This window comes from Rissa tridactyla, chromosome 7 (assembly GCF_028500815.1).
Source record: "Rissa tridactyla isolate bRisTri1 chromosome 7, bRisTri1.patW.cur.20221130, whole genome shotgun sequence".
In the NCBI taxonomy this organism is placed as follows: Eukaryota; Metazoa; Chordata; class Aves; order Charadriiformes; family Laridae; genus Rissa; species Rissa tridactyla.
Genome location: NC_071472.1, coordinates 18,148,220 through 18,175,629, shown reverse-complemented (window position 1 = coordinate 18,175,629; position 27,410 = coordinate 18,148,220). Strand labels below are relative to the sequence as shown.

Below are 27,410 nucleotides of genomic sequence, written 5' to 3'. Positions count from 1 at the left end.
CTGGCCCCGGGGCTACCAACCTCGCCAAGGGGACGCAGGTGGCCTGGGGCACCCTCCAGCCTGGAGCTGGGGGGATGCGGTGGGATGTTCTGCCAAGCCAAAAGGCAAAAATCCTTCCTGGTTGTGTCCCTGCTGGCAGCAGCGCTGTCCTGGGAGATGTGGCTGCTGAAGGGAGATGCAGATGGGTACCAGGGGTGAGGGAGGAAGGATGGGTCTGGGGGAGCATCCCTAGATCCCCGTGGCCCTCAACATGACTGCTCCTCAAATCCCAGCCTGGGAGCTCTCTGGCCTGGGGCCCTTGAGAAGCCCTAGGTTAGCTGCTCCCCCGGTCCCATCCCGCCCAAGGACAGGGAGGAGGTGTGTGTCCCAAGTGCGGTCACATCCCACCTGCCATCCCCGTGCCTCCCTGAGGACCTGCCAGCCCTCCTCCCCTCCCCTGGACCCTGCCGGGGGCATGGCTGGGAGGATGCTCAGGCACCCCCAGCTCCCTGGGAATCCTGCCTCTGGCTCTGTAGCCTTCATCAGCATTGCTTTTTAAAGCATTTCTGGCCCATGCGGACCCTGCCAGCTTGGGCTGCCCCTTGCCCAGAGGGGCTGGAGCCGGTCAGGGCAATTTTCCTCGGCCACAAGGTGTGCCAGCCCCACACACTGCCCTGCTCCTCAGGCAGCATCCCTCGCCTGGCTCCCAGGGCACCGCGGCCACGTGTGCCTGCCACGGCGCAGGTGCCACACTCACAGAGCAGGCGGCTCCCTGTCTGCCTGGCTCTTCTCCGTGATTTGGGACCTCGAGGCTGCAGAAAGAGCAGGACTCTCGTCCCACTCCCCCAAGCTGCCAGAGCACTGGGGGACAGAGCCTGGGGACAGTGGCTAAGTCCAGGCATGCCACCATGGCCCTGCCAGCTGGGGCACGCCTGGCATGGTCCTGGCAGTGGGCAGTCAGGGTTGACATGAGGATATTGCTGCATTTGCATGGCCAAGAGTAATATTAGATCTTTGCGCCGTGTTAGTGTTCCTGAAAGCCACAACGGGCGTTAATATTCATGATCCCACTCAGCCTCATACATATTCATGTTGCATCCCTCGACTGCGTGACCCCTGCGTGTTGATTTTCACCTGCTTGGCAGCATGCTGCCTGGGAAGGTGGCACTGCACAGAGCTGGAGGTGCCAACCTGCCACTGGCTGGGGCTGACTATATGGTGCTGGGAGTGGTGGCCCTGGGTGCTGGCACAGGCTGAGCCATGGGGTGCTTCTGCTGTGGGAATTTGAGGACTGGCTCTCCTTGGGTGCTGCTCTGTTTTATGGCCACCCAGTCGGGCAGACAGATGGATAGTACCTGGGAATAGGGACCCTCCAGTGTCCCTGCTGTCCCCTGCAGGCTGGCACCTGTCCTTTGGTGGGGCACCCCCTAAACCTGTCCCCTAAAAGCTGCCCTGAGCCTCTGGATGCCCTTGTCAGGGTCTGAGCCTGGCGATGCAGAGCTGAGTGCCAGGATGGTCTCCATCCCCTGTAACACTCCACCCCATCCCCTCCATCCCTAGCCCTCTCTCTGTCCCTCTCTGACTGTTTCCGCATGGCCACCTAACTGTCCTGCTTCCCGGAGTTATTTTGTAGGACAACCCTGACACTCCCCCAGGCCCCAGCACTAAGGGCTTGAAGCCCAAAGGAGACAGCCTGGAGGCACTTGCGTCCTCTTCACCACCACACTGCCAGAAAATGGGAGCCCTGGGTGTCAGAGCCTCGGGGAGGTGGCCAAGGCTCTCCGAGCTGTCCCCTGTCACAGCGCTGTCACACACACACACACTCTCCAATGCCTTGGGCTGCCTTTGCACCCCAGAAGCACCAAACCTTGCCCTGCACCCATCCTGTGCGGGGCTGTGGCCTCTCCTGGTTGTCACCTCCGCAGGTAGAAGGGGACAGGGGTGAGCAGAGCAGGCAGCAGGCGTCCGCCTGGCTGGGCACGGCGGCTGGCCCTGTGCTGGCGGGTTTGGGGACACGCCGTGCGCTGGCCTGTGACAGGGACGCGACAGATGGCGCCCTGCCTCCGGTGAGCAGCCGCCTGACGGCCCGCGGCTGCCGGCTGCGTGGGGCTGCGGCGCCGGCACCGCATCACTGCAGCCATGGCACTGCCTGCCTGCATCCCCATCACTGCACCTCTGCATCCCCATCACTGCATCTCTGCATCCCAGACACTGCATCACTGCATCCCAGGCACTGCATCACTGCATCCCAACCATTGCATCTCTGCATCCCGGGCACTGCATCATTGCTTCCTGGGCACTGCATCTCTGCATCCCAGGCACTGCATCTCTGCATCCCAGGCACTGTATCACTGCAACCCCATCACTGCATGTCTGCATCCCAGGCACTGCATCACTGCAACCCCAGCATTGCATCTCTGCATCTCGGGCACTGCATAACTGCAACCCCAGCATTGCATCTCTGCATCCCGGGCACTGCACCATTGCATCCTGGGCACTGCACCTCTGCATCCCAGGCACTGTATCACTGCAACCCCAGCACTGCATCTCTGCATCCTGGGCATTGCATCACCACAGCCCTGCCACTGCACCTCTGCATCCTGGGCATAGCATCTCTGCATCCTGGGCACTGCATCTCTGCAACACCAGCACTGCATCTCTGCATCCCAGGCACTGCCTCTCTGCAGCCCTGGCATTGCATTTCCGCAGCTCCCTGGCTGCAGCCTGTGACAGGGACACCTTGGGCAGCAGGGCTGGTAGCAGCATTGTACCTCTGCCCTGGTTAGAGGTGAAGCGGGGAGCCACGTAGGGGCTGTCACCCAGCAGGGATGCCGGGTGGAGCAGCTAAGGACCTTTCCCCCATCACCACAGCATCGCCTCTGTGTGGGTTTGGAGCAGGGACATGCCCAGGGATGGGTCCTGCCCTGGGTTTCCCGGCCACACAGGTCCCTCCACGCTCACCACTCTCACGGCAAATGAATCAGGGCAGATCAGTGGGTTAGGCCCCAGATTTGGGGGTTCTGGCCTTCTTTTGTGCTTTATGAAAGCTACAAGGAGAGGAAAGGTTTTGGCGGGAGCAGCGGAAGGCTGGGTGGGGGGTCTCCCTGCTGGAACAAGGCAAGAAGGACTGGAGACAACTGGGTGCTGCCCAGCATGGTGCAGGGAGCGAACAGCATCGATGGTGACAGCAAACTGCCACGGTTCACCTCCTCTCTCATCATTTATTGCTTACTCCTTGGCAAGGGCCCTCTGTTTGCCTATTTGTTTATGATTTAACTGAAAAGCCTGTTGATATTAGAGATTTTCCTAAAACCTCAGCTCTTGAAGTGATGGGATTGTCGGAAAAGGCGAGTCTCTTGTATCGGATCACAGGGGCTCGGCTGGCTCATGGCAGGTTTATATGTTGGGACGCTGATGGCAGGAAGGCTCTGCTTGCTGCTCAGTGTGTCCCTTTGCCCATGTCCTCGCCTGACGACCCCTGTGAAGCCCAGCGGGCAGGTAGAGACCCCCCAGGATCTCCTTGTGCTGTGGGCCCGTCACATGAGCGCCACGTGTTTGGAGTTGCACACGTGCTTTGTGTGTGCCCTTGGAGCAAAAATAAAGGTTGCTTGCCTTAGTCGGTGCCGTGCCATCTTCTCACGCTGGCACTTGCACTCAGGGACGGGCCATCCGCAAAGGGACATACAGGTTGCTGCATCTCTGGGGCTGCCATCGGCTGCTCTGCCATGCTCAGCCACACCGGCTCTTTTTTTCCAACTGGGAGCAGTGGTTATTTCCCCACTGCCCCTGCGCCTCTCCCCTGCGCCTCTCATCCCTCACTGTAGGCTCCCGATGGCTCTCAGCATCGATACTGCTGTCACCCACAGCAGAGACCTTTGTGCATCTCCCCTCCCCAGCCTCCCGCTCATTACTTCGGCAGCTCATCTTCAAGCTACCTCTGGTTCAGGGGTACTGCTGGCGTGTCCCCAAAGCCAGGCGCCCCTCTCCCTGCCCTCAGCAAGGGTTCGTGCTGCTGGGGAGCCCTGGTGAGGTTTCCCCATCCCTGTGCAGGGGTCTGTCCCATGCTGTCCCATGGAGATGTTCCTCCATCCCGGAGGCTTTCCATGGGCACAGGTCTCGGCAGAGCCACGCAGCATGGAGCCGGGGTGCCCTTCCCCTGGCTCCTGGTCGTGCCGGCCTGTCTGCGCGGCTCCCGGCGCTCCTGCCTCCCCTGCCTTTCACTTGTGTATTTTTACGGCTCGAAGGGAGCCGTCCTGCCCCAATTCCCCGCGTGCTCCTAATTTCATAGTTCTCTCCATATATCCATATATATCCATATAGCATTTGATACAGGTTTTATGGGCATTTCCATACGTTTTACAGACACAGCCATTACAGAGCCAGGTTTCACCCGAGAAACCTCAGGGGAGTGGAACACTGAATCGCCTTAGTCTTGGCCCCAGAACAAGGCTCTCTTCTCTCCCTTGCCGGGGCTGCCGCTATCAGCACTGCAGAGGGCTGGGGGACGGTGGGGGGCTGGTGGTGCCTGCCCCGAGAGCCGGGATGCTGCCCACAGCTTTGTCCATCCTGCTCCTTGTGTCCCCGTCCTGCAAACCCCAGGGCTGTCGCTGCTGCCACTTGCTCCCTCCCCAGCTGGCTGCCACTGGCAGGGGAGCTGCTTTGAGCTGGGCTGCTCGGTGCAGCTCAGGACCACAATCTGTATGGCCAGGTTGCCGGGATCTGGCCCATTCACCCGCCTGTTGGGCTGTGCACCTGGCTGGCTGCGGGGACTGGAAGCCCGCAGTGGTGGTGCAAAGGATGATGCCATCCTGGCTGGTGGGGCAGTGACACTGCTGCACAAGGCTCTGGAGCATCTCGGCTGCTGCAGTGCGTGCAGAGCATCTGAGCTCCAACAAGGTGGCCTCTGGCTGGCAGAGGGACAGAGGACAAATCCAGGTGCACTCATCTCTGAACAACTTTATCATGCTGCGGAGGCTGCTGGCACGGCAGCGATGCCCAGTGCTGCTCAGTGGTGGCTTGTGTTCCTGGCAGAGGGGAAGAAGCCTCAGATCGTATTTAAAAAGGCGCCAGGTGACACATGTCTTCATCGCCACTGACCCTGGAGCAGCCTGAAGTGCATATCTAGGGCATCCCCATGACAGCGTGCCCAGGTGCTGGGCTGCTGAGCACTGCCTGCAGGAGATGACGGACTGGGGCAAGTGGGTGCAGGGATGAGCACCCTCTGCCCAGTGCCACATGGCAGGGGCAAATGTAGCAGGACCTGGCCCTGCTTTGGGTTCCCAGTTCTCCCAGCCTCACTCCGCACCAATGCACTGAGGAAATTTCCACGCTGTGCGTGAATTCCCATTTGCAGGGGAAATGCCCGCTCCCACCCAGCGCTGCCTCCGGCCGATGCCACAGGGACCGCTCCTCGCTGCTCGACCATCCCCACCACAGCCGTGCCATCATCCAATCCAGCCCTGCGTGTGAGCAGCGCCCTGTCTTTGCTATTAATAGCAGCTCCCCTCTCCCCTTTTGAAGGCTGGTGGGAGCCCAGGGTACGCCCCACTCTGTTTTCTTGAACAGGTCCTGAAAGCAGGAACCATTTGTGGCTTCCCCGGCCGGCGCGTCTCTCCTTGGCCTCCAGCGTGTGCTATTTTCTGTGCTGTTTACTGTTCTTCTGTGGGCTGTCAGGTTTCCGCACTGGGGGAAGGCTTGTAAATGGGGGGGGGGGGGGCAGCGAGTCCACATGGAGGGGCTACGGGAAGGGGGGGGATGGAAGAGCACAGACATGGCCTTTATCGCAGCCTAGGGGATGTGTGGCTCATAAATCCAACTCAGGCAGATAGGGGATAAATCATCCCAGCTCGGGCACTGGTGGTTACCCATGGTTAGAAATTAACTTTGTGTTGGATGGGTCCCAGGCTGTGGGATGGGAAGGGGAGGCTGCTCTGGGCAGTGTTCCTCCTGGCCAGCCGGCCCCGGAGCCAGGCTGCAGGCAGGCAAACGGGTGCCCGGTGGCCTGGTCCTGGCAGGCATGGCTGGCGGACACAATTAAAGCCAGAGCTGATGAAGCAAATGGCCTGGGGTGGGTACTGCGGATGAACCTGTGCTGCGGGCAATGATACCCCGGCACTCATGCCAACCGGGCTGGGCTCTGGCACTTTGATGACTGGCTGTAGCCACTGCACAAGCTGTCCTTGGGCTGCAGGCACGCTGGGCACTGGGGATGGGGAGCCAGGGTGCCAGGAAAGGTGGCAAAGTGTGTGTGTGGGGCAGGAGGATGGATGTGCACACAAGAGGACTGTCCTCTCCCCTCACAACTGAAAACCCAGGGCTTGGCAGAACCAGGACCCCCATCCTGGTGACATGGGGACACGCAGGTTGGGGCAATCCCTGACCCTGGCTCTGCGCCTTCAAGAGTGGGAGGAGGCAGTGAAGCCCACAGGCCCCTGTTTCACTTCCCCTCTCCAGCTGCAGCATCCTTCTAGCCCTAATTCCCCTTTCTCCCATACCCAGCGCTCCCTGCACAGCTCCACGAGCATCCCCAAACTCTGCCCCAGGTAGGGCCAGGACTTCCCAGAGGCCTTTTAGGTGTACGACTGCAGCAATCTCTTCTCCATCTGCTCAGGCCAAGTGCCCACAGCAGGGACCATGCCACCCTTGGGGTCCCAGAGCACCCACCTAGGGGGCAGAAGGGGCAGGGCTGGTGGGGACACCCCTCCTGCAGTGGGTCTCCAGGCAGCTGGCTCAGCTCGCTCCTGGCCCGCTCTCTAATAGCTCCCCAGCTTTCCTTTCTAACGAGGCTCTAATTGGAAGCTGGTTGTGCTTCCCTTCCCCTCTTCTCAGAGCTCTCCAGTCCCAGTGCTGCAGGGCGATTAAGCTGAGGTTTTGGGTTTTTTTAATATGGCAGAATTATTTTGGAAGGGCCAGGATCGTTACATGACGGGCTTCTTGAAAAACCCCAGGCTTCGCCTTTCAGACGAGGCCTTTTCAAGTGGTTTTGCACAGTACACGTCTCTGGGCAGCGACCGTCTCGAACAGTTACTGTTAATTATAGATGCCTCTTTCCCGCTCGCCCATTACTCAAAGGATTTTTGTGTGTTTTAACAGTGTTTTACATCAGCCTGAATAAGACTCTATTCAGTATTTCCAAGAGCTGGAACTTGGGCATCCCCTGCTGTATGCGTTGTGCTCTCCTCCCTGCATCCCCGGGGCCGGGGACCGGGCAGCCAGTGGGGGCACAAGCCTTCCTGCCACCGGCCAGCCGGTGCACGCACTGCTCTTGGCACAGGAGTTGTGCCTGCTGCGTGTACACCCTCTTTGCACCCCTCTCCTGACCACTCACAGCCTTGGGTTTGCACGCACAGCTCCTCGGGGCCATCTCCTAAATCCACCCTCCATCATCCCTCTTGCCGGCTGAGCCCACTGGTGCGTGCTCAGACGGACCCTGCGCCCACCGCGCTCTTTGGCCAAGGACTGAAGGGCAGTGAGAGCCCCGGGCACGCTGGCCTCACCCTGGTCTCCTCAGGATGCACAGGGTCCTCTTCTCTCCTTCTGAGCCCCGGGCTGGTACCTTCCCCTTGCAGTAACGTGGGGATGTCTGCCCTGCGCCATGCAGCGCATAGCTGGAGTTGTTCCCCATGTCCTTTGTGCTGCATTTGTCAGCACTGATTTTATGCCTCCTCCATTACCTGCTTATTCAACAGCAACTTGTTGCACTCAGCAGTTTTTTCTGGCTGCCCTGAAGAGTTTTATATCATAGAAAAATGGTGTTGCCCCCTGTGCCCCCCCATTTGTACCCTCTGCCTGCAAAAGCCACCCTTTACTCCAGCTTGCCTCCGGCTCTTCACCCTAGGCATAGGCTCTGAGAAGAGCCTGCCTCTTCTCCCACGACAGCCAAGCTGGTTTAGCTATCCTTGGGGAAACACCTTGCCCTAAGTATTTTCCCAGTCCCGCTGCATCCCCCGGTATGCTCAGCTGGGCATGCTGGCCCCTTCTGAGAGCTCTGGTGGGTTCAGGAGGGGTGACTTCCCACCACAGAGCAGTGGTCCCACCACAGAGATGGGAGTCTTTGCCTCCTTTCTGCCACCGGCTGATTTTTGCCTGCTTGGCTGCAGGCTGCTGGTTTTTCTGCAGGTCCTGAAACCTTCCCAGATGGAGGACTGAGTCCTGAGCTCTGGATCCCCCCCAAGAGGTGGGAACCCTCCGTGATGTGCTGGGTGCTCTGCACGGGGGGGGACAGACCCTGGGGCAGAGCAGCCTGCCCAAACGCTGGGCAGCTGGGGTTTGGGTGCCCCTGCCAGACAGCGAGGCTTTGGTCAGTGCAGAGGTTTGGAAGGGTTGGGAGATGAGGGACAACCTCAGGACCATTCTGCTGGATCAATTTCCCAAGCCCAAAGGGGACAAGAGCTTCCCCTGGGTGCTCCGGGTCTGTCCGTGAGCTGCTGGCTGCTCCCCTGAGAAACCACGAGCTGGGGGGCAATAATGGATCCAGCTCATCCTCATGCCCACCATCAGGCTGGAGTGGGGACTTTGGGGAGGGTGGGGGGCAGCCGGGGGGCACAGAGGCATTGTTTGAGAAGAGCCCCATTTGGGACTGGGGGGGGTGGGATGCACCTTGTTTGGGTACCTCCACAGCCCTCGTCCCCTCCAGCTCAGCCTATAGGGCGCTGTGGTCAGGCCCATTTATAAAGCTGGTAAATATATCGGCAGAGTTTATGTCCCCTCCAAAGGTCAATATTTGTGCAGAGTTTAATTTTAACTTAACAAGCAGTTGTTTGCAGAGGCTGCCCTGTTTGTGTGTGTGTGTGTGTGTGTCCCCATGTGTGCGCTTCCCCATCGATCGATGCTGAGGGGGAGGCGTGCGAGCGGCTGGCGTGCGTGCACTGGCTCACCGGGGCGCAGAGGGGGTCGCCGCAGCTTCCCTCTCCCAGAGATGCTCCGGATGCAGGGGCAGCACTGTGATGTCCAGGACAAGGACCAAGGTCTGTGGCCGAGGCTATAAATGCAACCCACAGACCTCTCCGGGAGGTGACAGCGGGCAAAATGTGCCCCATGCGGCTTCGAACAGCAGCCGATGGGGACGGTGGCTTTCCCAGCCTGTTCTGACCGGTGCCCTGGGCTTGCTGTGGGCAGCTCTGCGGCCGCGCAGCCCCCGGCCTTGTCCCTCCTGAACCCGTGTGGCTTTTGTGGCTCTCACCCGTGTTCTGGCAATGTGCGTCTCCGAGCTGAGCACATCGTTCGGGCTGGTTCCAGCATGAAGCGCTGGCTTTGCGGAGGGCTCGGAGGGCTCAGCACTGGTCCCCATGCACAGCCACTCCGAAAACAACTGTGGGCTTTCTCCCAGGCCTCTTCCAGTATCACTACCCATGGGGTTTTATCCCCCCCGCCCTCCATCCTCCCACGCCACCGTGCAACGCAAACCTGCATCCCACACACACCTGCAACACCTCACCAAGGCTGGTGGCTCCTCTCTGAGAGGTCTAGAGCCGGACTGTCCCCATGCTGGCAGGGGACAGGGGAGTGACGCTGCCCCGGTCTGCACGCTGGCAACTGAGGCTTCTGTTTCCGCTACTCCCAAAGCTCTCCTAGCTGAAACCCCATGCTCTGCTTCACCCCGGGGCTGGCCACATGTCCCCACTGGGCTTGGGGACAGGCTGTGCATATCACCCACAACATCTCACCCCTTGAGACGGAGGCTGGGTCCTCTCCGGTACCCACGACGCATCCCAGTATCCCAGGGCAGGATGGGACAGTGGGTCAGGTCTGATACCCTCCTCTAGCCCACCTTGCTGAGGGCACAGAGTCTGTCCTCCGGGTGCATAGCAGCGGGCACAGATTTTTCCCAGTTTCCCACCCCAGGGATAGCAGCCTGGGGGCAGGAAGGAGGGGATGCAGCCATGGAGAGGCAGGAGTGCTGGGACGGAGCCCGCCATCCCCGCAGCGTGGCCGCCGGGGCTCCGTGTTTTGCAGCCCGCCTTGTGGGCGCTGAGGTTTGGTTTCCCTTCTCTCTCCTCTTTTCCTCTTCCTCGCCAGGCCCCGGGGCTGCCGGCTGACCTCAAAGGGAAAAGCGGGCTGCGAGGGACAGCAGCGGGGGACAGGCAGGGGTAAACACGGGGCTGGGGCCGGCCAGGCGGTGGGTGATGAAGGTGAAGTCATGCCGTGACGTCAGCCCTGCGGCTTTGGGGACAGCCGTGGTTAGGGCTGCCCGAGGAGGGGCGGCTGTTTTCCTGCAGCTCCGCCACTCGGTCCCGGTGCCCGTCCAACTTATAAACTTTAATGGCCAGTTTAAAAGGTTCCTGCCATGGGCACCTTGTTACCAGTTTTAGGTTTTTAATTTGGAAACTTTCCCCTCTGTGGTCAGGGGAGGAAGGACTTGGGTCCGCTCGGGGCCAGTCATCAGGACACGCGGGTGCCAAAGAGACGGTCCAGAAGGGCTCTGTTCCCGTCACTGGTGTTGGGGCAGGGTCGGCCATGCCAGCGCTGAGGAGGGCAGTGGGACGTGCGCCGTGCGTGGGGCAGATGGTCTGGAGGAGCCCCCCGGTGCCCACCTTGCCGCCCACATATTAGTGGAATAAATTTAGGTCCTTCTTGGTTGCTGGCTGGGGGAGCGCCAGCAGCCACCTGCTCCTGATCAGTGCGGTCCTTACCCCCCGACCCTGGCGACCACCACGGCTCTGGGATGTGCAGGAAGCATCCTCACCCCGCAGCCCTCGGGAGGCACCGGGAGCCCTGGCACCTCTATGCAGTGGGGTGAGGAGGCATGGGGCTACAGCCATGTTTGTCCCCCCAGCCACCCGGGTCCTCGTCCCAGCTGTCACGGTGTGACCTCTGGTGTTTGCCTGGCTCATCCCCCATCTGCCACCACCATGGCAGTGGTTGTCCTGCCCTGTGGGGCTGCAAGTGGTGGGTGTCTACTGCAGAGACCATCAGAGGGGTCTGCCTTGTCCCCTGCCCTGTGGTTACTGATGGCTGTGACCTCCCCAGCCACATCAGAGGGGGTGCTAGCATCCATTCCTATGGCTTGCTCTTGCCATGCTGCAGCCAGCAGAGCAGGGGTTAGGCACGGAGCCGTGCCCACGTGTGCTGCTTGGCAGTAGAGGAGATGCGGGGCAGGTACCTCAGGAGATGCTGAGGGCATGGTACTGCTGCTCTTCCTCGCTGCCCACCTTCCCTGAAGCCCTCTGGCAGCCTCCACGAGGTGTGTGTTGGCAGAATCACGTTTCACCAGTGCAACCTCAGCTTTCCTTTACCTGCGGTGACTCAACAGGCCCTTGCAAATGCCCAGGAGGTGCTGGCTGCTGGGACAGAGGGACAAGGCCCGACACCCTCCCATGCAACAAGGAAACCAGCCTAGAAGCTTGAGGGAGCACCCCCACAGCCTTTCCACCCAGCCCTCCCGTGCAGCTGGAGAAAGCAAGGACATCTCCCCCCTAGCTGGGCTACAGCCACCTGGGGTTACTGATGGTGGGTCTACAAGGAGTCACCATGGCTTGGCTGGGTCTCTCCTTGTCTCCAGATCGATGTCGTGGGGCTTGTCTTTGTGTTCCTGCTATACGTGCTGGCTGTCTGAGGGTGCTGCATGCAGTGCCGGCTGATCTAGCGTTGCCATAAGCCCCTGTGGGAGAGCCCACCCTAGAGCATCTTAGCTATTAGGTGGGTCCGGGACCTTTTTTAGACCTCGGTGGGGCTTCAGGGAGCTGCACGGCAGACAGGAGGGCTGGCTTGGCAAAAGTCTGCACCCCAGGGGCTGAACTCCCCCAGGGTGGGCACCCGGAGCACTATAAATAGCGCATGGAGCCAGAGGAGCAGAGGAGTGGCCCTGGTTTACCAGTGCTTTCATACCATGGCTTTCAAGTGGTTCCCCTGCCTCTTCCCCATGAGCCAGTGGCACATCTGTGCTCAGCCTGGGCGCGGGGCTGGTCGGCGGGATGCCTCCGGGGCCGTGCCACGTGCTCTGCGGCCGCCGGAGCCGGTGCCGTTCGCCAGCCCCAGAGCAGCCCTGCCTTTGCCAGCCCTGTAATTGATTCCTGCTCTCCTGCACGGGTGGAGGCTGCAGATGTGCAGCCTGGTAGGAGGCAGCGGGCTGCGGGTACCAGCTCCGGGAGCCAGCCCAGGCAGGGCAAGGAGCAGCCCAGTCCTCGCCTTGGCTCTGATGTCTACTTTGAGAGCTGCTTTTTGAGTTTCCACACGTTGGGAGAGGTTCTCTCCCAGCCTTGGCTCCTGTTTTAGGTCTGCTGGAGGAGCTGGGGTGGTTGGGGAGCAAAGAAACAGCACCCCAGGTGTCACCGTTGTGTCTGCTGATGACGGGCTTGTGTTTTGAGATGATGGCAGCTGATGGCAGTGCAGAGGGGGGATGTAGAGGTCCCCCATTCCCCTGAGACTGTGGAAAGACCTGGCTGGGGAGGGAGAAGGTCCTCCTGCACAGAGCCCCAGCAGCTCTGGAAACTGGCCTCCCAGCCAGGCAGCAGCCCCACTGAAAGCTGGGATCTGGCAAGGGGGAGCAGGGGCAGGAGCGAAAACAATCCAGCTTACTGAACCCTCCAATGTCTTTGAGGCTGGCAAAGAGCAGGGCCATGGGGATGGCAGGGCTTTAAGTCATAGAGGAGGATCTTCTAGCCTGGCTCCATATGCGAGACAATATATTGGAGCGTGTTATTACGGATAAGGTTAAAGATAAACCGATTTTTAGACTGGAAGGTGATGGTGGTCCAGGAAAGAGTGACTGCAGACAGATGAGGTTTGACATGAGCATGGGGGAGCCGCAAGCAGGTGCCCTGGGTACCTTGTTTTCCAGTGCTGCTGATGACAGGTAGCACTGCATGGAAGAAAACGCCTAGAAAAATAGGGATGAAAATGGTGAGGCTTTTAAAAAACCCTGTATTTAGCGAAAGGGCATGTTTTTGCTGTCTGGAGATGGCAAGGGGTGGGTGAACCCTTCGGAGCAAGGCAAGCCCAAATGGAGAGAGCGGCGTGATGAGTGGGCAGGGGGCTGGAAAAAGCAGCGGCTGCCAGAGGCGGGGGAGGTCTCTGCTCCACATCGCCCATGGGGAGAGCGGCGGGGCTCAGAGCATCATGTCCCTGGTGGGCTGGGATCCCTGCCCTTGAAAACCAGGAGCGACTTGGGCTGCAGCAGCCGAACCTAGCAGGGTTCACCCAGGCAGAGGGATGCAATGTGGGGCAGGGTCGGGGCCATGGCTCCCAGCTCCCCCAGGCCTTTGTGCCACCCCCAGCCATCACCGCAGGGATCCCATCCCTCTCTCCAAGGGCTGAGAGGCCGAAGGTGCCCTGACAGAGTGTTTTATTAGCAGCAGGTGCCTGAAATCGAACCCGTGGCCCAGCAATCCCTCCCCTCACCTGGAGATGAACCCGGCTTGGGGGGGACGGCTGCACAGGGTCAGCCCCCGCCGGTGCCGGCATTACCCCTGTCGCAACCAGAGCGGCTCCCTGGCAGCCCGACGGGCTGGTCCTGCCCTGGGCGACAGGCGCGTAATGCCTGATTTCACAGCACCGGCGTGCTCCCTTTGCTCGTGGCAATGATCTCTCCTGCCCCGGCCAGCTCCAGCCACTGGCCAGTCCCTGACCTGCAGCTCTGTCAGCTGGGATTAGGCACAAGATTTAGGCTAAGACCTCTTTGCTCCTGGCTGATAGAGAGGGGAAATCCCGTTCCATCATCTCTGGAGATAGAGTTCCTGCCCCCCAGCCTATGCGCTGCAGCTCCCAAACCTGCCTCCAGAGATGGGTCAGGAGCATCTCAGCTCTGTGTCCAGCACCGGGGCCTTGCAAATGCCACGGCAGTGCCATGGCTGGGAGCAAACCCCATGCGGAAGAGGAAGAAAGCAGAGACTCCCCCATCTCTCCAGCTCTAAGGTGGTCCGTGAGATAGGCATAGGTGCCTGGGCCATCTGCAACAAACCAAGGGGATGCTCCTAAGGGAGGGAGCTGAGGAACAGGAGTGGTGCATGCAGAAAGGCTCCCCGCTTTGTCACCTGCAGCCCCCCCTCCCAGAGGCAAGTACCAACCCTGGACTTGCAGGAGCGCTGTATCTGAGCCTCCCTATGGCATGGTGCTGTGCCTGGGCTGGGGATACTCATCACCTCCTCACGGGCTGCACAGCCCCAGCCAGCCCTCTGTGTCCCTGCAAGCCTGTCCTCTCCCAGAGTGTCTTCCTGCTCGTCTCCCCGGACCCCAGCTTTGTTGGCTGAGCTCATTTAGCTTTGACAAAGTTTATAGCACACTGGAATGCAGAATTGCTGCTGGCCTCCCTCCAGCCTAAACATCCCCACCCCGTGGAGCAACAGGAGCTGATAAGGGTGAGTGCCGCAGCGGGCAGGTATCTCGTGCCCAGCCCGCGACCTCACGGCCACACAACCTTGAAGGTTGTCATTTGTCTCACGCGCGCGTGTGTATATGTGTGTGTGTGTGTGCAAGATGTCTCCCATCCCCAAGAAATGTTCTCAGCGTCTCTGGTTTTCTCTCTGGGCCAAACCCACATGCACGTTGCCCGAGACCGACTCCGAACAGACTCCTTTGATGAGCAGGGCTTAAATATATATTTGGCATTCCAGCGGCAGCGTGCCGAGCGTGGCCGAGGGTGTGAAAGTGTTTGCTTGACAAACTCCGGGGGCTCTCGCCTCTGTGCTGGCCCTGGGGACTCGCAGGAGAGAAATGTCAAGGAATTTTTCACCTCTCTGTTTTGTTTTGTGTTTTTATTTTGTTTTCCTTCTGAGAGGGCATTTTTAGCTCTGGTGAAAAGTGCCTGATTGACAGTCCCAGAGACTGAGTCCCCTCTCTTCGCTGGGACAGGGACAGAGGGAGTAAACGTCCCACTCCATTCCCAGGGGGAAAAGGGAACAGCCCTGCAAGCCTTGTGGCAGCTCTCATCTCCTCTCTGCTGACCCTGTCCCCTCTGTGAGCCCCGCGCTGTCATGGATGTATTTGGGTACCAGCAGGATGGAGATGCCCCACATCCTAGATGTCCCAGGCCGTGGTCTGCTCAGAGACAGCCCTTTTCCGAAGAGTCTCTGTCTGCTGAGGGTGGGGGGGGGATGTCTCAGTCGCAGGGTCCTTCGTCACCACTAAGCTGGCCCCAGAGAGCTCTCTGCCCCAGCACCATGCCATGAAGACACCCATGATTTCCCAGCCGGTGTCCCCATGTGCCGCAGCACCAGTCTGGGGTACGCTCTGGTCCCCAGGCACTTTTGGGGGTGTGGAGAGATCTTGTCACCTTGCGCCTGTGTGGGGAGAGGTGGAGCGAGTGGAGCAGGAGAGTGTCTCCATGGGCAAGTTGCAGGTGGACGGGCTGGATGCTTCCAGCCTCCTGAAATGGTGCATGGGAGGCGCTGGGGGTGTGAAGTTAAAACCACCCTGATCTTCACTTGCCACTCGGCTCCTTCTGGGCTGCAGCTGGCGATGGGGCAGGGCGGGCAGCTCCATCACCAATTCCCATGCGATGCGGGACGCATGGTGGGTCTGGGACGTGCAGGGCAGAGTGGGGTGCAGAGCTGGGCCTCTGGCCTTGGATGGGAGCCCAGCGGTGTCTCCTGTGTGGGGAGGGAGGCAGAGTCTCCCCATTGCTCCAGCCGCTGCGTCCTGCGCCTGTGGGAAATGGGGAGGGGGGGCCCTGGGCAGCAGATTCAGTTTCAGACCCCATGTCTGCAGTGCCCGGAGCGGGGCGAGATCCCGGCTGGCTCCTGGGGAGGGGGCTGGCGGGGGGGGCTGCATCTGTGTGTTCCCAGCTGTCCCCAGCGTAATCCCTCACGAAAGAAAATCCCCTGCCCTGCTGCATCCCCGTTGTCTGGTGGCAGGACCGCCTGGCCCTAAATCACCTGCGGCTCCCAGCCTGATGGATCACCATGGAAATGGGGATGCTGCTCCCCAGGACAGCAGACAGAGAGAGTCAGGGCTCTGCGTGGCAGGGGTCCGGACTCTGGAGGCTCCAGAGCAAGGATTAGGATGCTGTGAGTCTACTGGGCAAGGCTTGGTGCCCTGGGGACTGCAGGGCAGGGATTGGTACCGAGGGGTACCAGTTTGTGGGCAGGGACCTGCTGTGAACTATAGATGCTGAGAAAGGGATACAGGGGACTGCGGAGCAGGGTTGGGGAGCCTGGAGGGGCTGTCCCCGGGGCAAGGGCAAGCTTGGCTTGGGCTCCCGGAGGTTTCCTTCCCGGACCACTGAAGAATCGCTGGCTTGTCTGGCAGAGCACGGACCTGTGGATTTCCTGGGCAGCGAGTCCCTTTCATGTGGCCGCTCGCAAACTCTCATGACATCACCGGGGGCTGCTCCTCCCGGAGACAAACCCAGTGCTTTTTAGGGGTTTGCCATTCCCCCCCCCCCCGCCCCAGCCTGTGTGTTTTGGCCAGGGGGGACCCGGGGAACCGCATCCAAGAGCTGCTGCTCTGGCAGGGAGACGGCACGCAGGGCTGGTGGGCAGGGGGAGGGCAGCGCGTCCCCCCCCCCCGTACTGAATAAACATGGGCTGGCCGGGGCTGGAGGGGGCTTTTCCAGGCTGGACCACACCCCGGGGGGCTATTTTTTGCCATGAATGAAGGGGCTGTGTGCTCGCAGGGCAGCCTGGCCTCTTGCCGCTGCTGCTGCACACAGAGAGCTCGCCTGACACTCAATCCTGCTGCCTGGCCGGGGACCAACATCTGCACTGAGCAGCTGGGCACTGCCCGGGGACACCTGGGCACCCGGCACAGCTGGGCACTGCTTCCAGGACACCTGGGCACTGGCACATCTGGGCACTGCCTGGGGAACACTCGGGCACCCGGCACAGCTGGGCGCTGCTTCCAGGACACCTGGGCACTGGCACATCTGGCCACTGTCCAGGGACACCTGGGCACTGGCACATCTGGGCACTGCCTGAGGGACACTCGGGCACCCGGCACAGCTGGGCACTGCCTGTGGGACGCTGACAGGCTGCTGGGGCTGAGAAACACGGGCTGTCGCAGAGCAAGGGGAGGTGACAGTGACTCAGTGACTGTGCCAGCAGTGGTGGCAGGGCCGCTGGGGCATGTCGGACCCAGCCCTGCTGGGGCCATGTGCCTGGGGAGCCGCCTGAGCCAGTGCGGGGGCGAGCCCTGCTGCCCCCCTGCCCCACGCAGCAATGCTTCCTGCTGCAGTTGCAGGTGACAATGGGGCAGCGTCCCCAGGGACTGCCCCTCCGGCTGCACCCGCGCTTGGGAGGGACTGCAAAGCTGCCGGGGTGGAGCGGCCACTGCCTCCCGCGCAGCCCAGTCCCGAACGCACCCAAATTCCCCCCAAAGCCCCTAATCCCACCTGGCTCAGCCCCAGCTTCCGCTCCAGGCCCTGTTAGCTCAGCTAATCCCTTGTGCACCGGGTTTAGGGACACGCAGGGTGCAGCATCCCCGCGGGTTCCTCCCCGTCACCCCCAGCTTTCACTTCTCAAGGGGTCTGTGGGCTGCTGTGCCAGTCCCCAGCCCTGACCCACGCTCCTGCTGCCCCCGCCAGCCCCGCTGCCCCACAGGCCCCAGGGGAGCTGCCAGTGTTTGTGCCCATGAATGGGTGGCCTGCCCTCTCCGGGTGGAGCCGGGGTGCTGGATCCCACCCCTCGCTGTTCCTTATCGCCACACAGCATCCTTGTGATTCACCAGGTGTGGCTCCCTTTCCGTCACCCCACTTTGCAGGAAGTTTCCCGGCCAGCCCCCCGCAAGCCCTGCGCAATAATAACAAGCTGGGATGAGCTGGCCGGCCTTCCTGAGCAACCCTACAATAACAAACCAGCCCGATGTGTCCAGCTTTCCTGGACAGACAATAATAAACCCACATGAGCTGGCACACTTTGCGGAGGAACCCTACAATAATACGCCTGGGTGATGTGTCCATATTCACCAAGCCACCCTACAATAACAAGGCAGTGTGAGCCACCCAACTTCCTTGTGGAGGAGAGGGGTCCCTGAGCTGTCCCCCTGGGCCAGGAGGGACCCTGGCCACCAGGCCTCCATGTCTTCTGCTCCTGGGCGTGCCCAGGCCCTCCACTGCCTGCACTGGCCCCTGGAGAAGGCACCCCATGTCGGTGGTGGGCCAGGTTGGCAGAGATGATGCCTGTAGGTGCCATCAGCGTGTGGCTCTGCCTTCCTGGAAGCCAGCAGCGAGTCCTCACAAGTCTTGGCATGCTGGGACCTGCTGCTCTTCAGGACATCCTCCTTTCCCAGCTCCATTGCCAAACTGGCACCCAATGTCAGCTGCCCCAGAGGCTCTCCTGCTGTTGCCCCGCAGGCTGCTGGATGGGAGGACAAATGCCCATGGTCAGGCTGGTGCTGGGGGTGCCACCAGCAGCCGCCCCCAGCCCCTGGGCAGCCATGCCCACCTTCTTGCAGGGTAGCCCAGGTGGGGAAGGAAGGCTGGTGCCTGTAGCAAGGGCTGCTCTGCAGGGCCCCACTCTTTTTCAGGGAGTTTGTTGGCACTCGGGCAGCAGGATGTCTTAGATGCCAGCAGTCCTGCTGGGCAGCGCGGTGGGATGGCCTGTCTCCAAGTGTGATGGGGTAGGGGCTGTGCCCACTGGGGTCTGGAGCCCCTCGCCCTCTACCAGCCCTCTGCCAAGCCCCAGGCTGTTCCCGGTGGGCTGGTCCTCCTGCGTCTGGGAAGGAGGTGCTGCAGCCTCCTGTCCTACCTCTGCTCTGCTGCTGTCCCTCCTTTCCCTGGGATTTATCCCTGAGAGCTAGAAGCAGCAGTGTGTGGGCAGGGCAGGGGCAGGATCCCCCTCCCCCTCCCCAGCATCCCCGCATCCACCCCAGCACAGCGGTGGCACAATGCAGAGCCCCCGCTGCCACCGCTCCCCTCCGCTCTGTGTCTGCGAGAAAAGCGGTAACCCAAGCCGCGAAAACAGCACAAGGAGAAAAGAAAAGGGTATTGAGCGGCCGGGCTGCTGCGGTCGCCGGCCAGCATAGACTGCTGGTTGTTAAGCGTGCGCCTCGCTTGCAAAGGCTGCCTTGATGAAGTGTGAGACAGCACTTACGGAGGGACGCGGGCAGGCATTCTCGCTCCATCTTCCGCTCACAGTGCTGCTCTTTATGCGCCTGACATTTGCTCGCTGGAAAGGCCCCGAAAGTCAGGGGGAAAGGAAAACATTGCCCGCAGCGGGGCCGGAGTGGCGCTGGGAGGAGTGCCGGGCCGTGCTGGGCCGGGCTGGGTCGGGCTGGGATGCTCGTCCGTCCCGGCCTCACCGCCCCGCTCTTCCCCGGGGTGACCCCTTCACCTCTCGGCAGCTCTCCGGTTGCCTTCCCCTGCCGGCACTGCCGCTTCCTGCCAGGTGTGCTCAGCCTGGCTCCCTGCCTGGGAAGCCCTGGCCATCCTGCCCCTGCCTGCTCCACAGGCGGGCTGGCAGCACCGCCAGCCGTCCTACCTGCTGCGGCTGCGTGTCCCCAGGGGCGTGCGTGGTAGAGGGTGATGGGGACAGGTCCCTTAGTTGTCCCCTGCTGGGGTACATAGTGGCCCAAGCACTGCTGCAAGCTGGGGGGAGCATGTGCAAGCAGTTCCAAGGGCTGGAGGAGCTGGGAAAGGGCATCGGCGTTCAGTGTGGGGCACCTCGGGGCGCTTTGGGGCAGCTTGGGGTGCTTTGGGGCAGCTCTGCCCCAAGGGAGAGGGTCACTGCTCCATGAAGTCAGGCTGGTGTGTCCTGCTCCATCCCAGGAGGATGATCTGCCCCTCTGCCTTCCCTTGACCCTATCCAGAAGGGAGCAGTTCAGCCCCCTTCATTTCTGTCCTCCCGCAGGTAGATCCTGGCGGGATACCTTGGTCCAATGCTGTTGGCAGAGCTTGCTTGAGCGGGTAGCCCAGATGGATGCTCATCTACCTGGATCCCGGGGTGGATCCCTCCCCATCCTGACCAATGCTAGCACGACCATGGGCAGAGATGCCCAGCGCGCATCCAGCCCCGTTCCCAGGAGCAAGCACAAAGCTTGCGGCAGGGAAAAGAGCCGAGGGCAGCCTAGCCACAAGGCACGGGAACGCCCCAGCCATGGAGCCCTTCCCTTGCCCGCCGCGGGCTGCCACAGCATCGCCAGGCTTCACCAGCACGGTGGCAGCCATGGCCATCACCGGAGAGTTGGTGCACCGTTCCCAGGCCACCGTTCCACCACGCCGCTTCCGCGGAGCCTGCTGGCAGGGGGAGCCTGGGGAAGCCATGCCCCCCCCGGCCCACGCCCCTTGGCTCCCAGCCCCGGCAGGAATTATTAAGTGTGCCCCTGTGGAGCATGTGCTGAGGCTGGCCACGGGAATGTGGGCAGATCTGACATACAAGCCACAGCAGCCAGGCTGTAATTTCCAAACAGGCCCTGTTCGCTCTGTTTTCCAGTTAAAAATATATTAAAAAATAGGAATGTGGGGTTTGTAGCGAAGAATGTTGGTAACCACTTCGAACGTCTGGTGTGATAATGAAAGGGTCAGTCCCCAGCTTTGAGCACGACCGATTTAGACTCTGGTGCTTGGCACCAGTGCGGGGGCCCAGCACGGTCCAGCCTGCCTGCAACCCACCCCCCGGTACCGGGCCAGGGGAAGGTGATGCTTCTGCATCGGTGGCACGGTGCCAGGCTGGGTGATGTGCCCCTCCTGCTCATGCTATCAAGAGGACATTCAAATCACCATCTCTTATGGCCTCTTGAGGAGGGAGTCTGGGTAGGGGTGGGTGAAGGCAGGATGCCTGGGAGATGGATGCAGTACCATGCTCACCACTGGCCCTGCCGCCACAGTGGGGTACAGCCCCTAGCTGAGCCCCCCAGCATGGGGGGCACCGAGCGAGGCTGCAGTCCAGCTCCCCAACCGCTGTGGGGCTGCCGGCGAACACGGCTTGCTCCCAGCGCGAGGTCAGGCGCCTGCCCCCCTTCACTGGGCAGCCCCCCCGGCTGGGCTAATCGCAGTTCAGGGTGTGCTGCAGAGCCTCCCGTCCCACTGCCGCAGCCTTGAGTCGCTCCTGATACCGTGACATCCCACTTGGCCTTGTGGCCAGGTAGTCATAACATGCTGGGCGAGCTGTGCCAGCTCCCCGGGCATCGCTCCCCGGTGCCCAGCAAGCCGCGTGGGGCAACCCGGTCGGCACTCCCCCGGGTGCCAACTCTCTGCTCATGCCGCTCCCCAGACCTCTGGCATCATTGTTTATCCCAGAGAGGGATAATCAGAGAAAAACAAGTCACCGGAGGCCAGAGCTGACGTCGTGGTGGGGACAAGAAGCTGGCTGCAGCAGGGTTCAGCTTGGGGATGTGCTGGGGCAGTGGGGCAAGGAAGTAGGGGAAGGATGCCCATAGCCAGGGCTTGTCCCCTACCCAGCCCCTTCTGGGGACACCTCCTTGTCCCTCTCAGCCTCCGGGGCCATCAGGTGGCCGGTGGCTGGCACAGCACGCTCTGCTCCCTGCTGAGTCACGGCTCTGCAGGGAAACGCTTCCAGCTCTGGTTATAAACCCATTTCCCTCCGGGGCTGTGAAGCGCGGCCCTCCCATCCCGGCGCAGGCCAGCTCCGACGGCCCCATGGCTCCGAGCCCGCGGGCTCGAGCCTCCGGGAAGGGCAGTGGCAGGAGGTGGCCAGTGACTCCCAAATTCCACCCCAGGCTTGCAGGAGCTGGGTCCTTCCCGGAGGCATGGGCAGTGGGTACCCTGCACCTGCAGACCCCTGTACCACTCCAGATGTCCATCCCTCCCTGGGGGCTGGCAGTACCGGACACCCTTCTCCCAGTGCCTCCCCAGTGTACCACTCCAGCGGGTGCCTGTGTGCAGGTCTTGGGGACATCGGGTGGTTACAAGCACGGTGGACACTCCGTGGCATTGCCTCATCCCCAGGGACACCACAGGGACACTATGCTGGCTCCGTGCAGCTGGGGCTGAGCACCAAGAGAGCAGCTGCCCTGCCCGGATCCTCACTTGGATGTTGGGAAGAGCAGAAGCCCTGGGGCTTGGGGCATGTCCCAGGTGCCGTCCTACACTGCAGCCTGTGTCCTGTCTGGGTTGGCACAGAGAGGGGTGGGCAGTACCCTACGCCTGGGGCCACAGCCTGCCCCATCACCCTGGCACTCCCCAGGGACCCCTTGGTGGCAGGGAGAGGGGGGTGGGCAGCAGGGTAGTGGCACCCAGGGCTGGGTGGCTCTGCAGGGACTCTCCTGCCCTCCTGGGGCATTGACCCACGCAGTGCTATCTGGTACACTTTGCTCACTCCACGACTGTTCCCGGCTTTCCTGCGAGCTGCTGTTTGCTTTTCTCTGAATTATGACTCCAGCTTGTGCCTTTGATCTAGGCTGTGTCGGCCACTCGTTGCCAGCCCCTCTCCTGCCTTTGAAGTGCAGTCGCCTTCCTGGCCTCAGATGCTGCTTTTGCAACCTCAAGCCCCATGGCCAGTGGCTGAGGCATCCAGGGCACGAGCATCCCTAGTGTGTCCCAGGTCTTCAGCATCCCTCCTTCTCCCTGGGACCTTGTGATGGGCCAGTGTAAGCCCAGGGCTCAGAGGACGGTCAAGGAGGCATTGGGAGGTGTGTTTGCCCAGTGGCAAGCAATCCCAGGGATGCTTGCTGGGCACTGGGACCAGAGCATCGCTCCCTCCTGTGGCAGTGGGCAGGGACACAAGAGGTCCTGCACAGAAGCTGGCCAAAAAGCAGACCCCCAGTGGCATGTGTGTCCTACAGCTAAAGGGCCTTTCATGCCCACAACTCCAGCAGGAGGGATGAGACCTTTGGGAAGATGCCTTTCTGGTTACCAGCCAATACATCCTGGCATCAGCCCTGCACTCCCGCCCTGTCTGGCGGGGAGCAGCAAGGGGGGCTCAGCCTGCCCTTTCTGCCACTGGGAAGCCGGGGCCAGGCTTTGGACTTTGGCCTTGAGTGGGTCTGAGCGTCCCCCATCCCCTCCCCGCTCCCCTGGCCCAGAGAGGATCCGGCCTTATCTGTTACACTTTGTTCTGCTGTCTGGGTGTGGAGCGGAGCAGAGATTAGTGCGCAGACCTTTGATACATACACACACACACACACACACAGAGCCACGCACGCACCCGGAGCCATGATCATCCACACATGGCTGCACGCAAGCCCCCGTGCACACACAGATGCTCACGCTCACCTGCACATGCGCACCCACACTGTGTCCTGCACGTCCCCATGCAGCCACCCCCTCCAGGGCACACACGCCTTTCCCCATCTCTGTACGTGTTTGTTTTCTGGCCGTGCGCTCCATGAGGTTCCCAGTGGAGCACGGCGCTTGCCCAGCTTGCCAGCCCCCCCGTTGTGACAGCCACGGTCCCCCATGCACATCGGCATGGCCCAGAGGATGAGGGTGGCATCCCACAGCCCTAGCAGGGGGTGCAGGCAGGAGGATGGGGGGCTTCCCTGCATCAAGCCTGCATGGAGGGAAAATGTGTGCAGGGAGGCGGGAGTCGCTCTGGCAGACTGGGAGCAAACTTGGGCATCCCTCGTCTTGCCACCACGTTGCCCCCACTTGCCGTAGGGCCACCGGGGATGGTGTGTCCTGCCCGCATAGGCATCGCTGGAGGCAGTTATAGCAGGCAGAGGTTCCCTGTCCTCACCTCATGCCGAGGTCCTGCCCCTGCCCAAGGCTCGCTGTCCTTATCCGCCAGCCACGGCTCCTGCCAGGGAAGCCACAGCCCTTCCCGTGCGATCTTATCTCCGGTGTTTCATGAATGACTCGCAAGCCTCCGCGGTCTGAATGGGAAGGCAGCCCACTGGCTGGAGCAGGTGTGTGTGTTTGTGTCTGTGTGTGTGTCTGTGTCTCTGTGTGCTTGTGTCTGTGTGTCTGTGCATGCACGGCTGGGGAGCAGAGGGATGCGTGGCCCCTTCTCCACTGCCCGGCACCCTCTGCAGCACCGTGGCAGGGTGTCCTGGCAGGAACCATGTCCTGGCAGGTGATGGCCTGGCAGGGTGACGGTGTCCCTGCTCTCTCCCACAGAGCCTGCCCAAGATCTGTGGTGCGGGAGAGGGGCAGGTGTTCGCCTCCACTCTGCAGCAGCTTTACACGGCGGTGACGCAGCAGGAGGCCAAGCAGGCTCGGAAACGGCAGCGCTCGGGTGAGGAGCTCCCTGGCTGTGATATGGGGAGAGCCCGAAGCACCCAGCCTCCCTGCGGCTGAGCTCCCATCCTGGGGAGAAGGGGAGTGGGGCCCTGGGTGCAGCTCACACCATGCAACAGTCTCCCCCTTTGCTTTCCCCCCATGGGCTGAGCTCCCCCACTCAGGCGCCGTTCCTGCTGTGGGTTTGGGCAATGCCCCACGGTCCCTCATCTCAATCCCGAATGGCATCTCTTTCTGCTGGTACCAGAGAACGCTGAGGACCCGGCGCCCGCTGCAGAAACAGCAGGGCACCCCCATCCGCCGCCTCCATCCCAGGAGGATGAAGCAGTGTCTTCCAGTGAGGGCACCACGGTGAGTGCAGCTTTAGGTACAGTTTCTCTGTACCAATGGCAGGATGGGGCCTGCACCTCCCTTCCCTCTTCGCGTCCCAGCCCTGTGCCCGCCCAGGATGCGCTGGGGGTCTCAACTCAGTTCCTAGCCCGTCCTCCCCGGATGGGGAGAGTGTGGGTCCATTGCACACGTGTGTGTGGCTTGCACATCCCCACGGGGGTGGGGGGGTGTCACTGCTTGCACATGTGCACCCATCTTGTGCAAGCCCCCCGGGGGGGGACTGACGCTGCCTCCGCTTTGATTCCAGCCGGCCTCTTCCCCAGCTCAGAAGCCCCGGCTGCCAGTGGCCAAGGCCAAGCCGAAGAAGGCGAAGGGGCTCTTCAGCTGAAAGGTCGCTGCCCCCCACCCCGAGGTTCTCTGTTCCCCCCAGCATCCGAGAGAGACAGTGCAGAGCACCCATGTGTTCTTTGCCTCCCTGCCTGCATCTGCCGGTGGACCCTGGCCTGGGGCATGGTACCCTCCTGAGGTGTCTGCAGCCAGGATGATGGGGCATCTCCTCTCTTCAGCCGTGTCTCAGGAACCTCTTTTCTGCCTCTTCCCTGGTGTAGAACTTGCCCAGGCTGCCCCGTGATGGAGCCAGCGCTGGGACCCCGGGGGGAGTGGGAAGGATGCTGGCGGGTGGGTGTGGGACAGCAGGGACCCCAGCAGGGCCGTGGGAGGGATGCTGGCAGGTGGGTGTGGGACAGCAGGGACCCCAGCAGGGCCGTGGGAGGGATGCTGGTGAGTGGGTGTGGGACAGCAGGGACCCCAGCAGGGCCGTGGGGTTTTGCTGGTCTCATGTGGGTTTGAAATAAAGGCCTGTGTCTGGATGAGATTCCTCTCCTCCTGCTCTGTCCCCCCTGGGCCCACAGACTCCAGGCAGGGGTGCAGCACCCAGTGCTGCTGGGTCCCCCTCTGGCTGGTCCCGTTGTCTTGCAGCGGCTCTGGATGGTGAGGAGGTGACAGCAGATGGGGCAGGACGGCAGCTCCCAGCCCATGCTGTGCCTCACCCTGAGCAGCAGCGTGTGGGGTGGGGTGTGCATGATGGGACCCCCAGATCCTGAGGGCGCAACACGCTGAAGGGCTTGGAGCCCACACTCTCCTTGTCCCATGCCAGGGACACACAATGTGCTGGTGCCTGGAGCCAGGTGAAGCCCTTGTAGCAGTGGGTTGGCAAAGGCAGCCTGGCTGTGCCAAGGGCCACCCTCCATATGCAGGCAGCTCCCTCAGGGTTAGTGGGCAGGTGATATGGGGTTAATCCATCCTCTGGCCTCCAAGGGGCAAGGGACAACCAAGCCTCGAAAGCTCCCAGGCCTGGGAGCAAGCCCCAGAGCAGGTTACAGATGCTCCCGGGACATAAAGCACTACCTCTGCCCCTCCACACCCTACCTGTCCACCCATCCATCCTTGAATCCCTGCTCTCCTCTTCCAACCCTTGTCTCCAAATGCTTTCTTTGGGGCTGGGACCCGGCTCTTGTGCCCGAGCCAGGTCCTAAAGCAGCAGGCAGAGAGGCAGGCAGCACTGCTGCCACTCTCCTGGGGCAGGGACCCCTACCCCCGGCTGCCCTGCTCCCCAGGGACGGGCTGGCCGCAGTCATGCTGCCTGCTCTCCCGGGCAGCAAGGGGGAAACAAAAACATCCGGAGCAGCCCCTGTGTCTGTGGAAGGGGAATGAAAGGGCCTTTGCTGGACCGCGGCTGGCCAGTCCCAGGGTGAGAGCAGCCGGTTGCTTTTTATATTTCCTCTCTGAGGGAGCAGCGTGCGGGGCAGGGTGGGTGGTGGGAAGGGGAAGCCGTGGGATGGGGAGCTTGCGCCGACAGCCATAGTTATGTATCCTGCCCTCCCCCATCTGCCAGCGCCTTACCCTTGCAGCTTTGGGTCTGCCTGACGGGCACTTGACCCCAGGGAGGGTCCTGCTGACATCTGGGTAGGACCAGGGCAGCAGTGTAGCAGCTTTAGGTTTCGTGTGTCTTCTGTCACCAGGTTGTCCTCTTGTGCAACCTCTGCTCCACCCATGTGGGCTCTGTCTCCTGGCCTGGGAGCTACTCTGTTCCAAGCCAGGTCCCCCAGCTCCCTGCTGAGTGTGGGGTTCATGCTGCTCCCCTGTACAAGCCAGGACCTGCAGGAGGAGGGTTTATCACCCCAGTGAGGGCATCTGGCTCATCTGGCTCCTTCGGGGCTGAGGGGACATCACATGGAGGGTGCTGGTTGATGAGAAGCTCAATATGAGCCGGCAATGTGCGCTTGCAGCCCAGAAAGCCAACCATACTCTGGGCTGCATCAAAAGAAATACGGCCAGCAGGTCGAGGGAGGTGATTCTGCCCCTCTGCTCTGGTGAGACCCCACCTGGAGTACTGCCTGCAGCTCTGGACTCCTCACCACAAGAAGGACATGGACCTGTTGGAGCAGGTCCAGAGGAGGGCCATGAAGATGATGAGAGGACTGGAGCACCTCTGTTATGAGGACAGGCTGAGAGAGTTGGGGTTGTTCAGCCTGGAGAAGAGAGGGCTCCGAGGAGACATTATAGCCCCTTCCAGTACCTAAAGGGGGTCTACAGGAAAGCTGGGGAGGGACTCCTTATCAGGGAGTGGAGCGATAGGATGAGGGCTAATGGTTTTAAACTGAAAAAGGGGAGATTTAGATGAGATATTAGGAAGAAATTCTTTACTGTGAGGGTGGTGAGGCACTGGAAGAGGTTGCCCAGAGAAGTTGTGGCTGCCCCATCCCTGGAAGTGTTCAAGGCCAGGCTGGATGGGGCTTTGAGCAGCCTGGTCTAGTGGGAGGTGTCCCTGCCCACGGCAGGGGAGTTGGAAGGAGATGATCTTTAAGGTCCCTTCCAACTCTAACCATTCTATGGTTCCATGATTCTATGACACATTCCCATGCCAGCTGCACCAGTGGCTGGTGGGCTCTATGGGGGAGTGGGTGGTGCAAACCAGCACCTGCACCCCCGGTCGTCCCGGCTGCCAGCTGCACGCGGGCTGTGTCTCTGCTTCTCCCCAGGGTGCTCAGCTCAGGGGAGCCTGTGCCAGCCCCAGGGATGCTGCAGGGGCATTGCT

At 61.4% G+C, this 27,410-nt stretch overlaps 1 protein-coding gene across 3 annotated transcripts in view; it reads left to right on the top strand.

Annotated features, from left to right (window-relative positions):
* The window catches only part of LOC128912598 (solute carrier family 23 member 3-like), a 52,081-nt gene extending 27,050 nt beyond the window's left edge, over positions 1–25,031 (top strand). For all 3 annotated transcript variants that reach the window (XM_054208830.1, XM_054208831.1, XM_054208833.1), the window contains 3 exons: positions 23,864–23,981; positions 24,231–24,334; positions 24,621–25,031. In XM_054208830.1, coding sequence (XP_054064805.1) covers positions 23,864–23,981; positions 24,231–24,334; positions 24,621–24,701 — 303 coding nt within the window. In that variant the 3' untranslated portion in view covers positions 24,702–25,031. The remainder of the gene's footprint in view (positions 1–23,863; positions 23,982–24,230; positions 24,335–24,620) is intronic.
* The last annotated feature ends 2,379 nt before the right edge of the window (positions 25,032–27,410 follow it).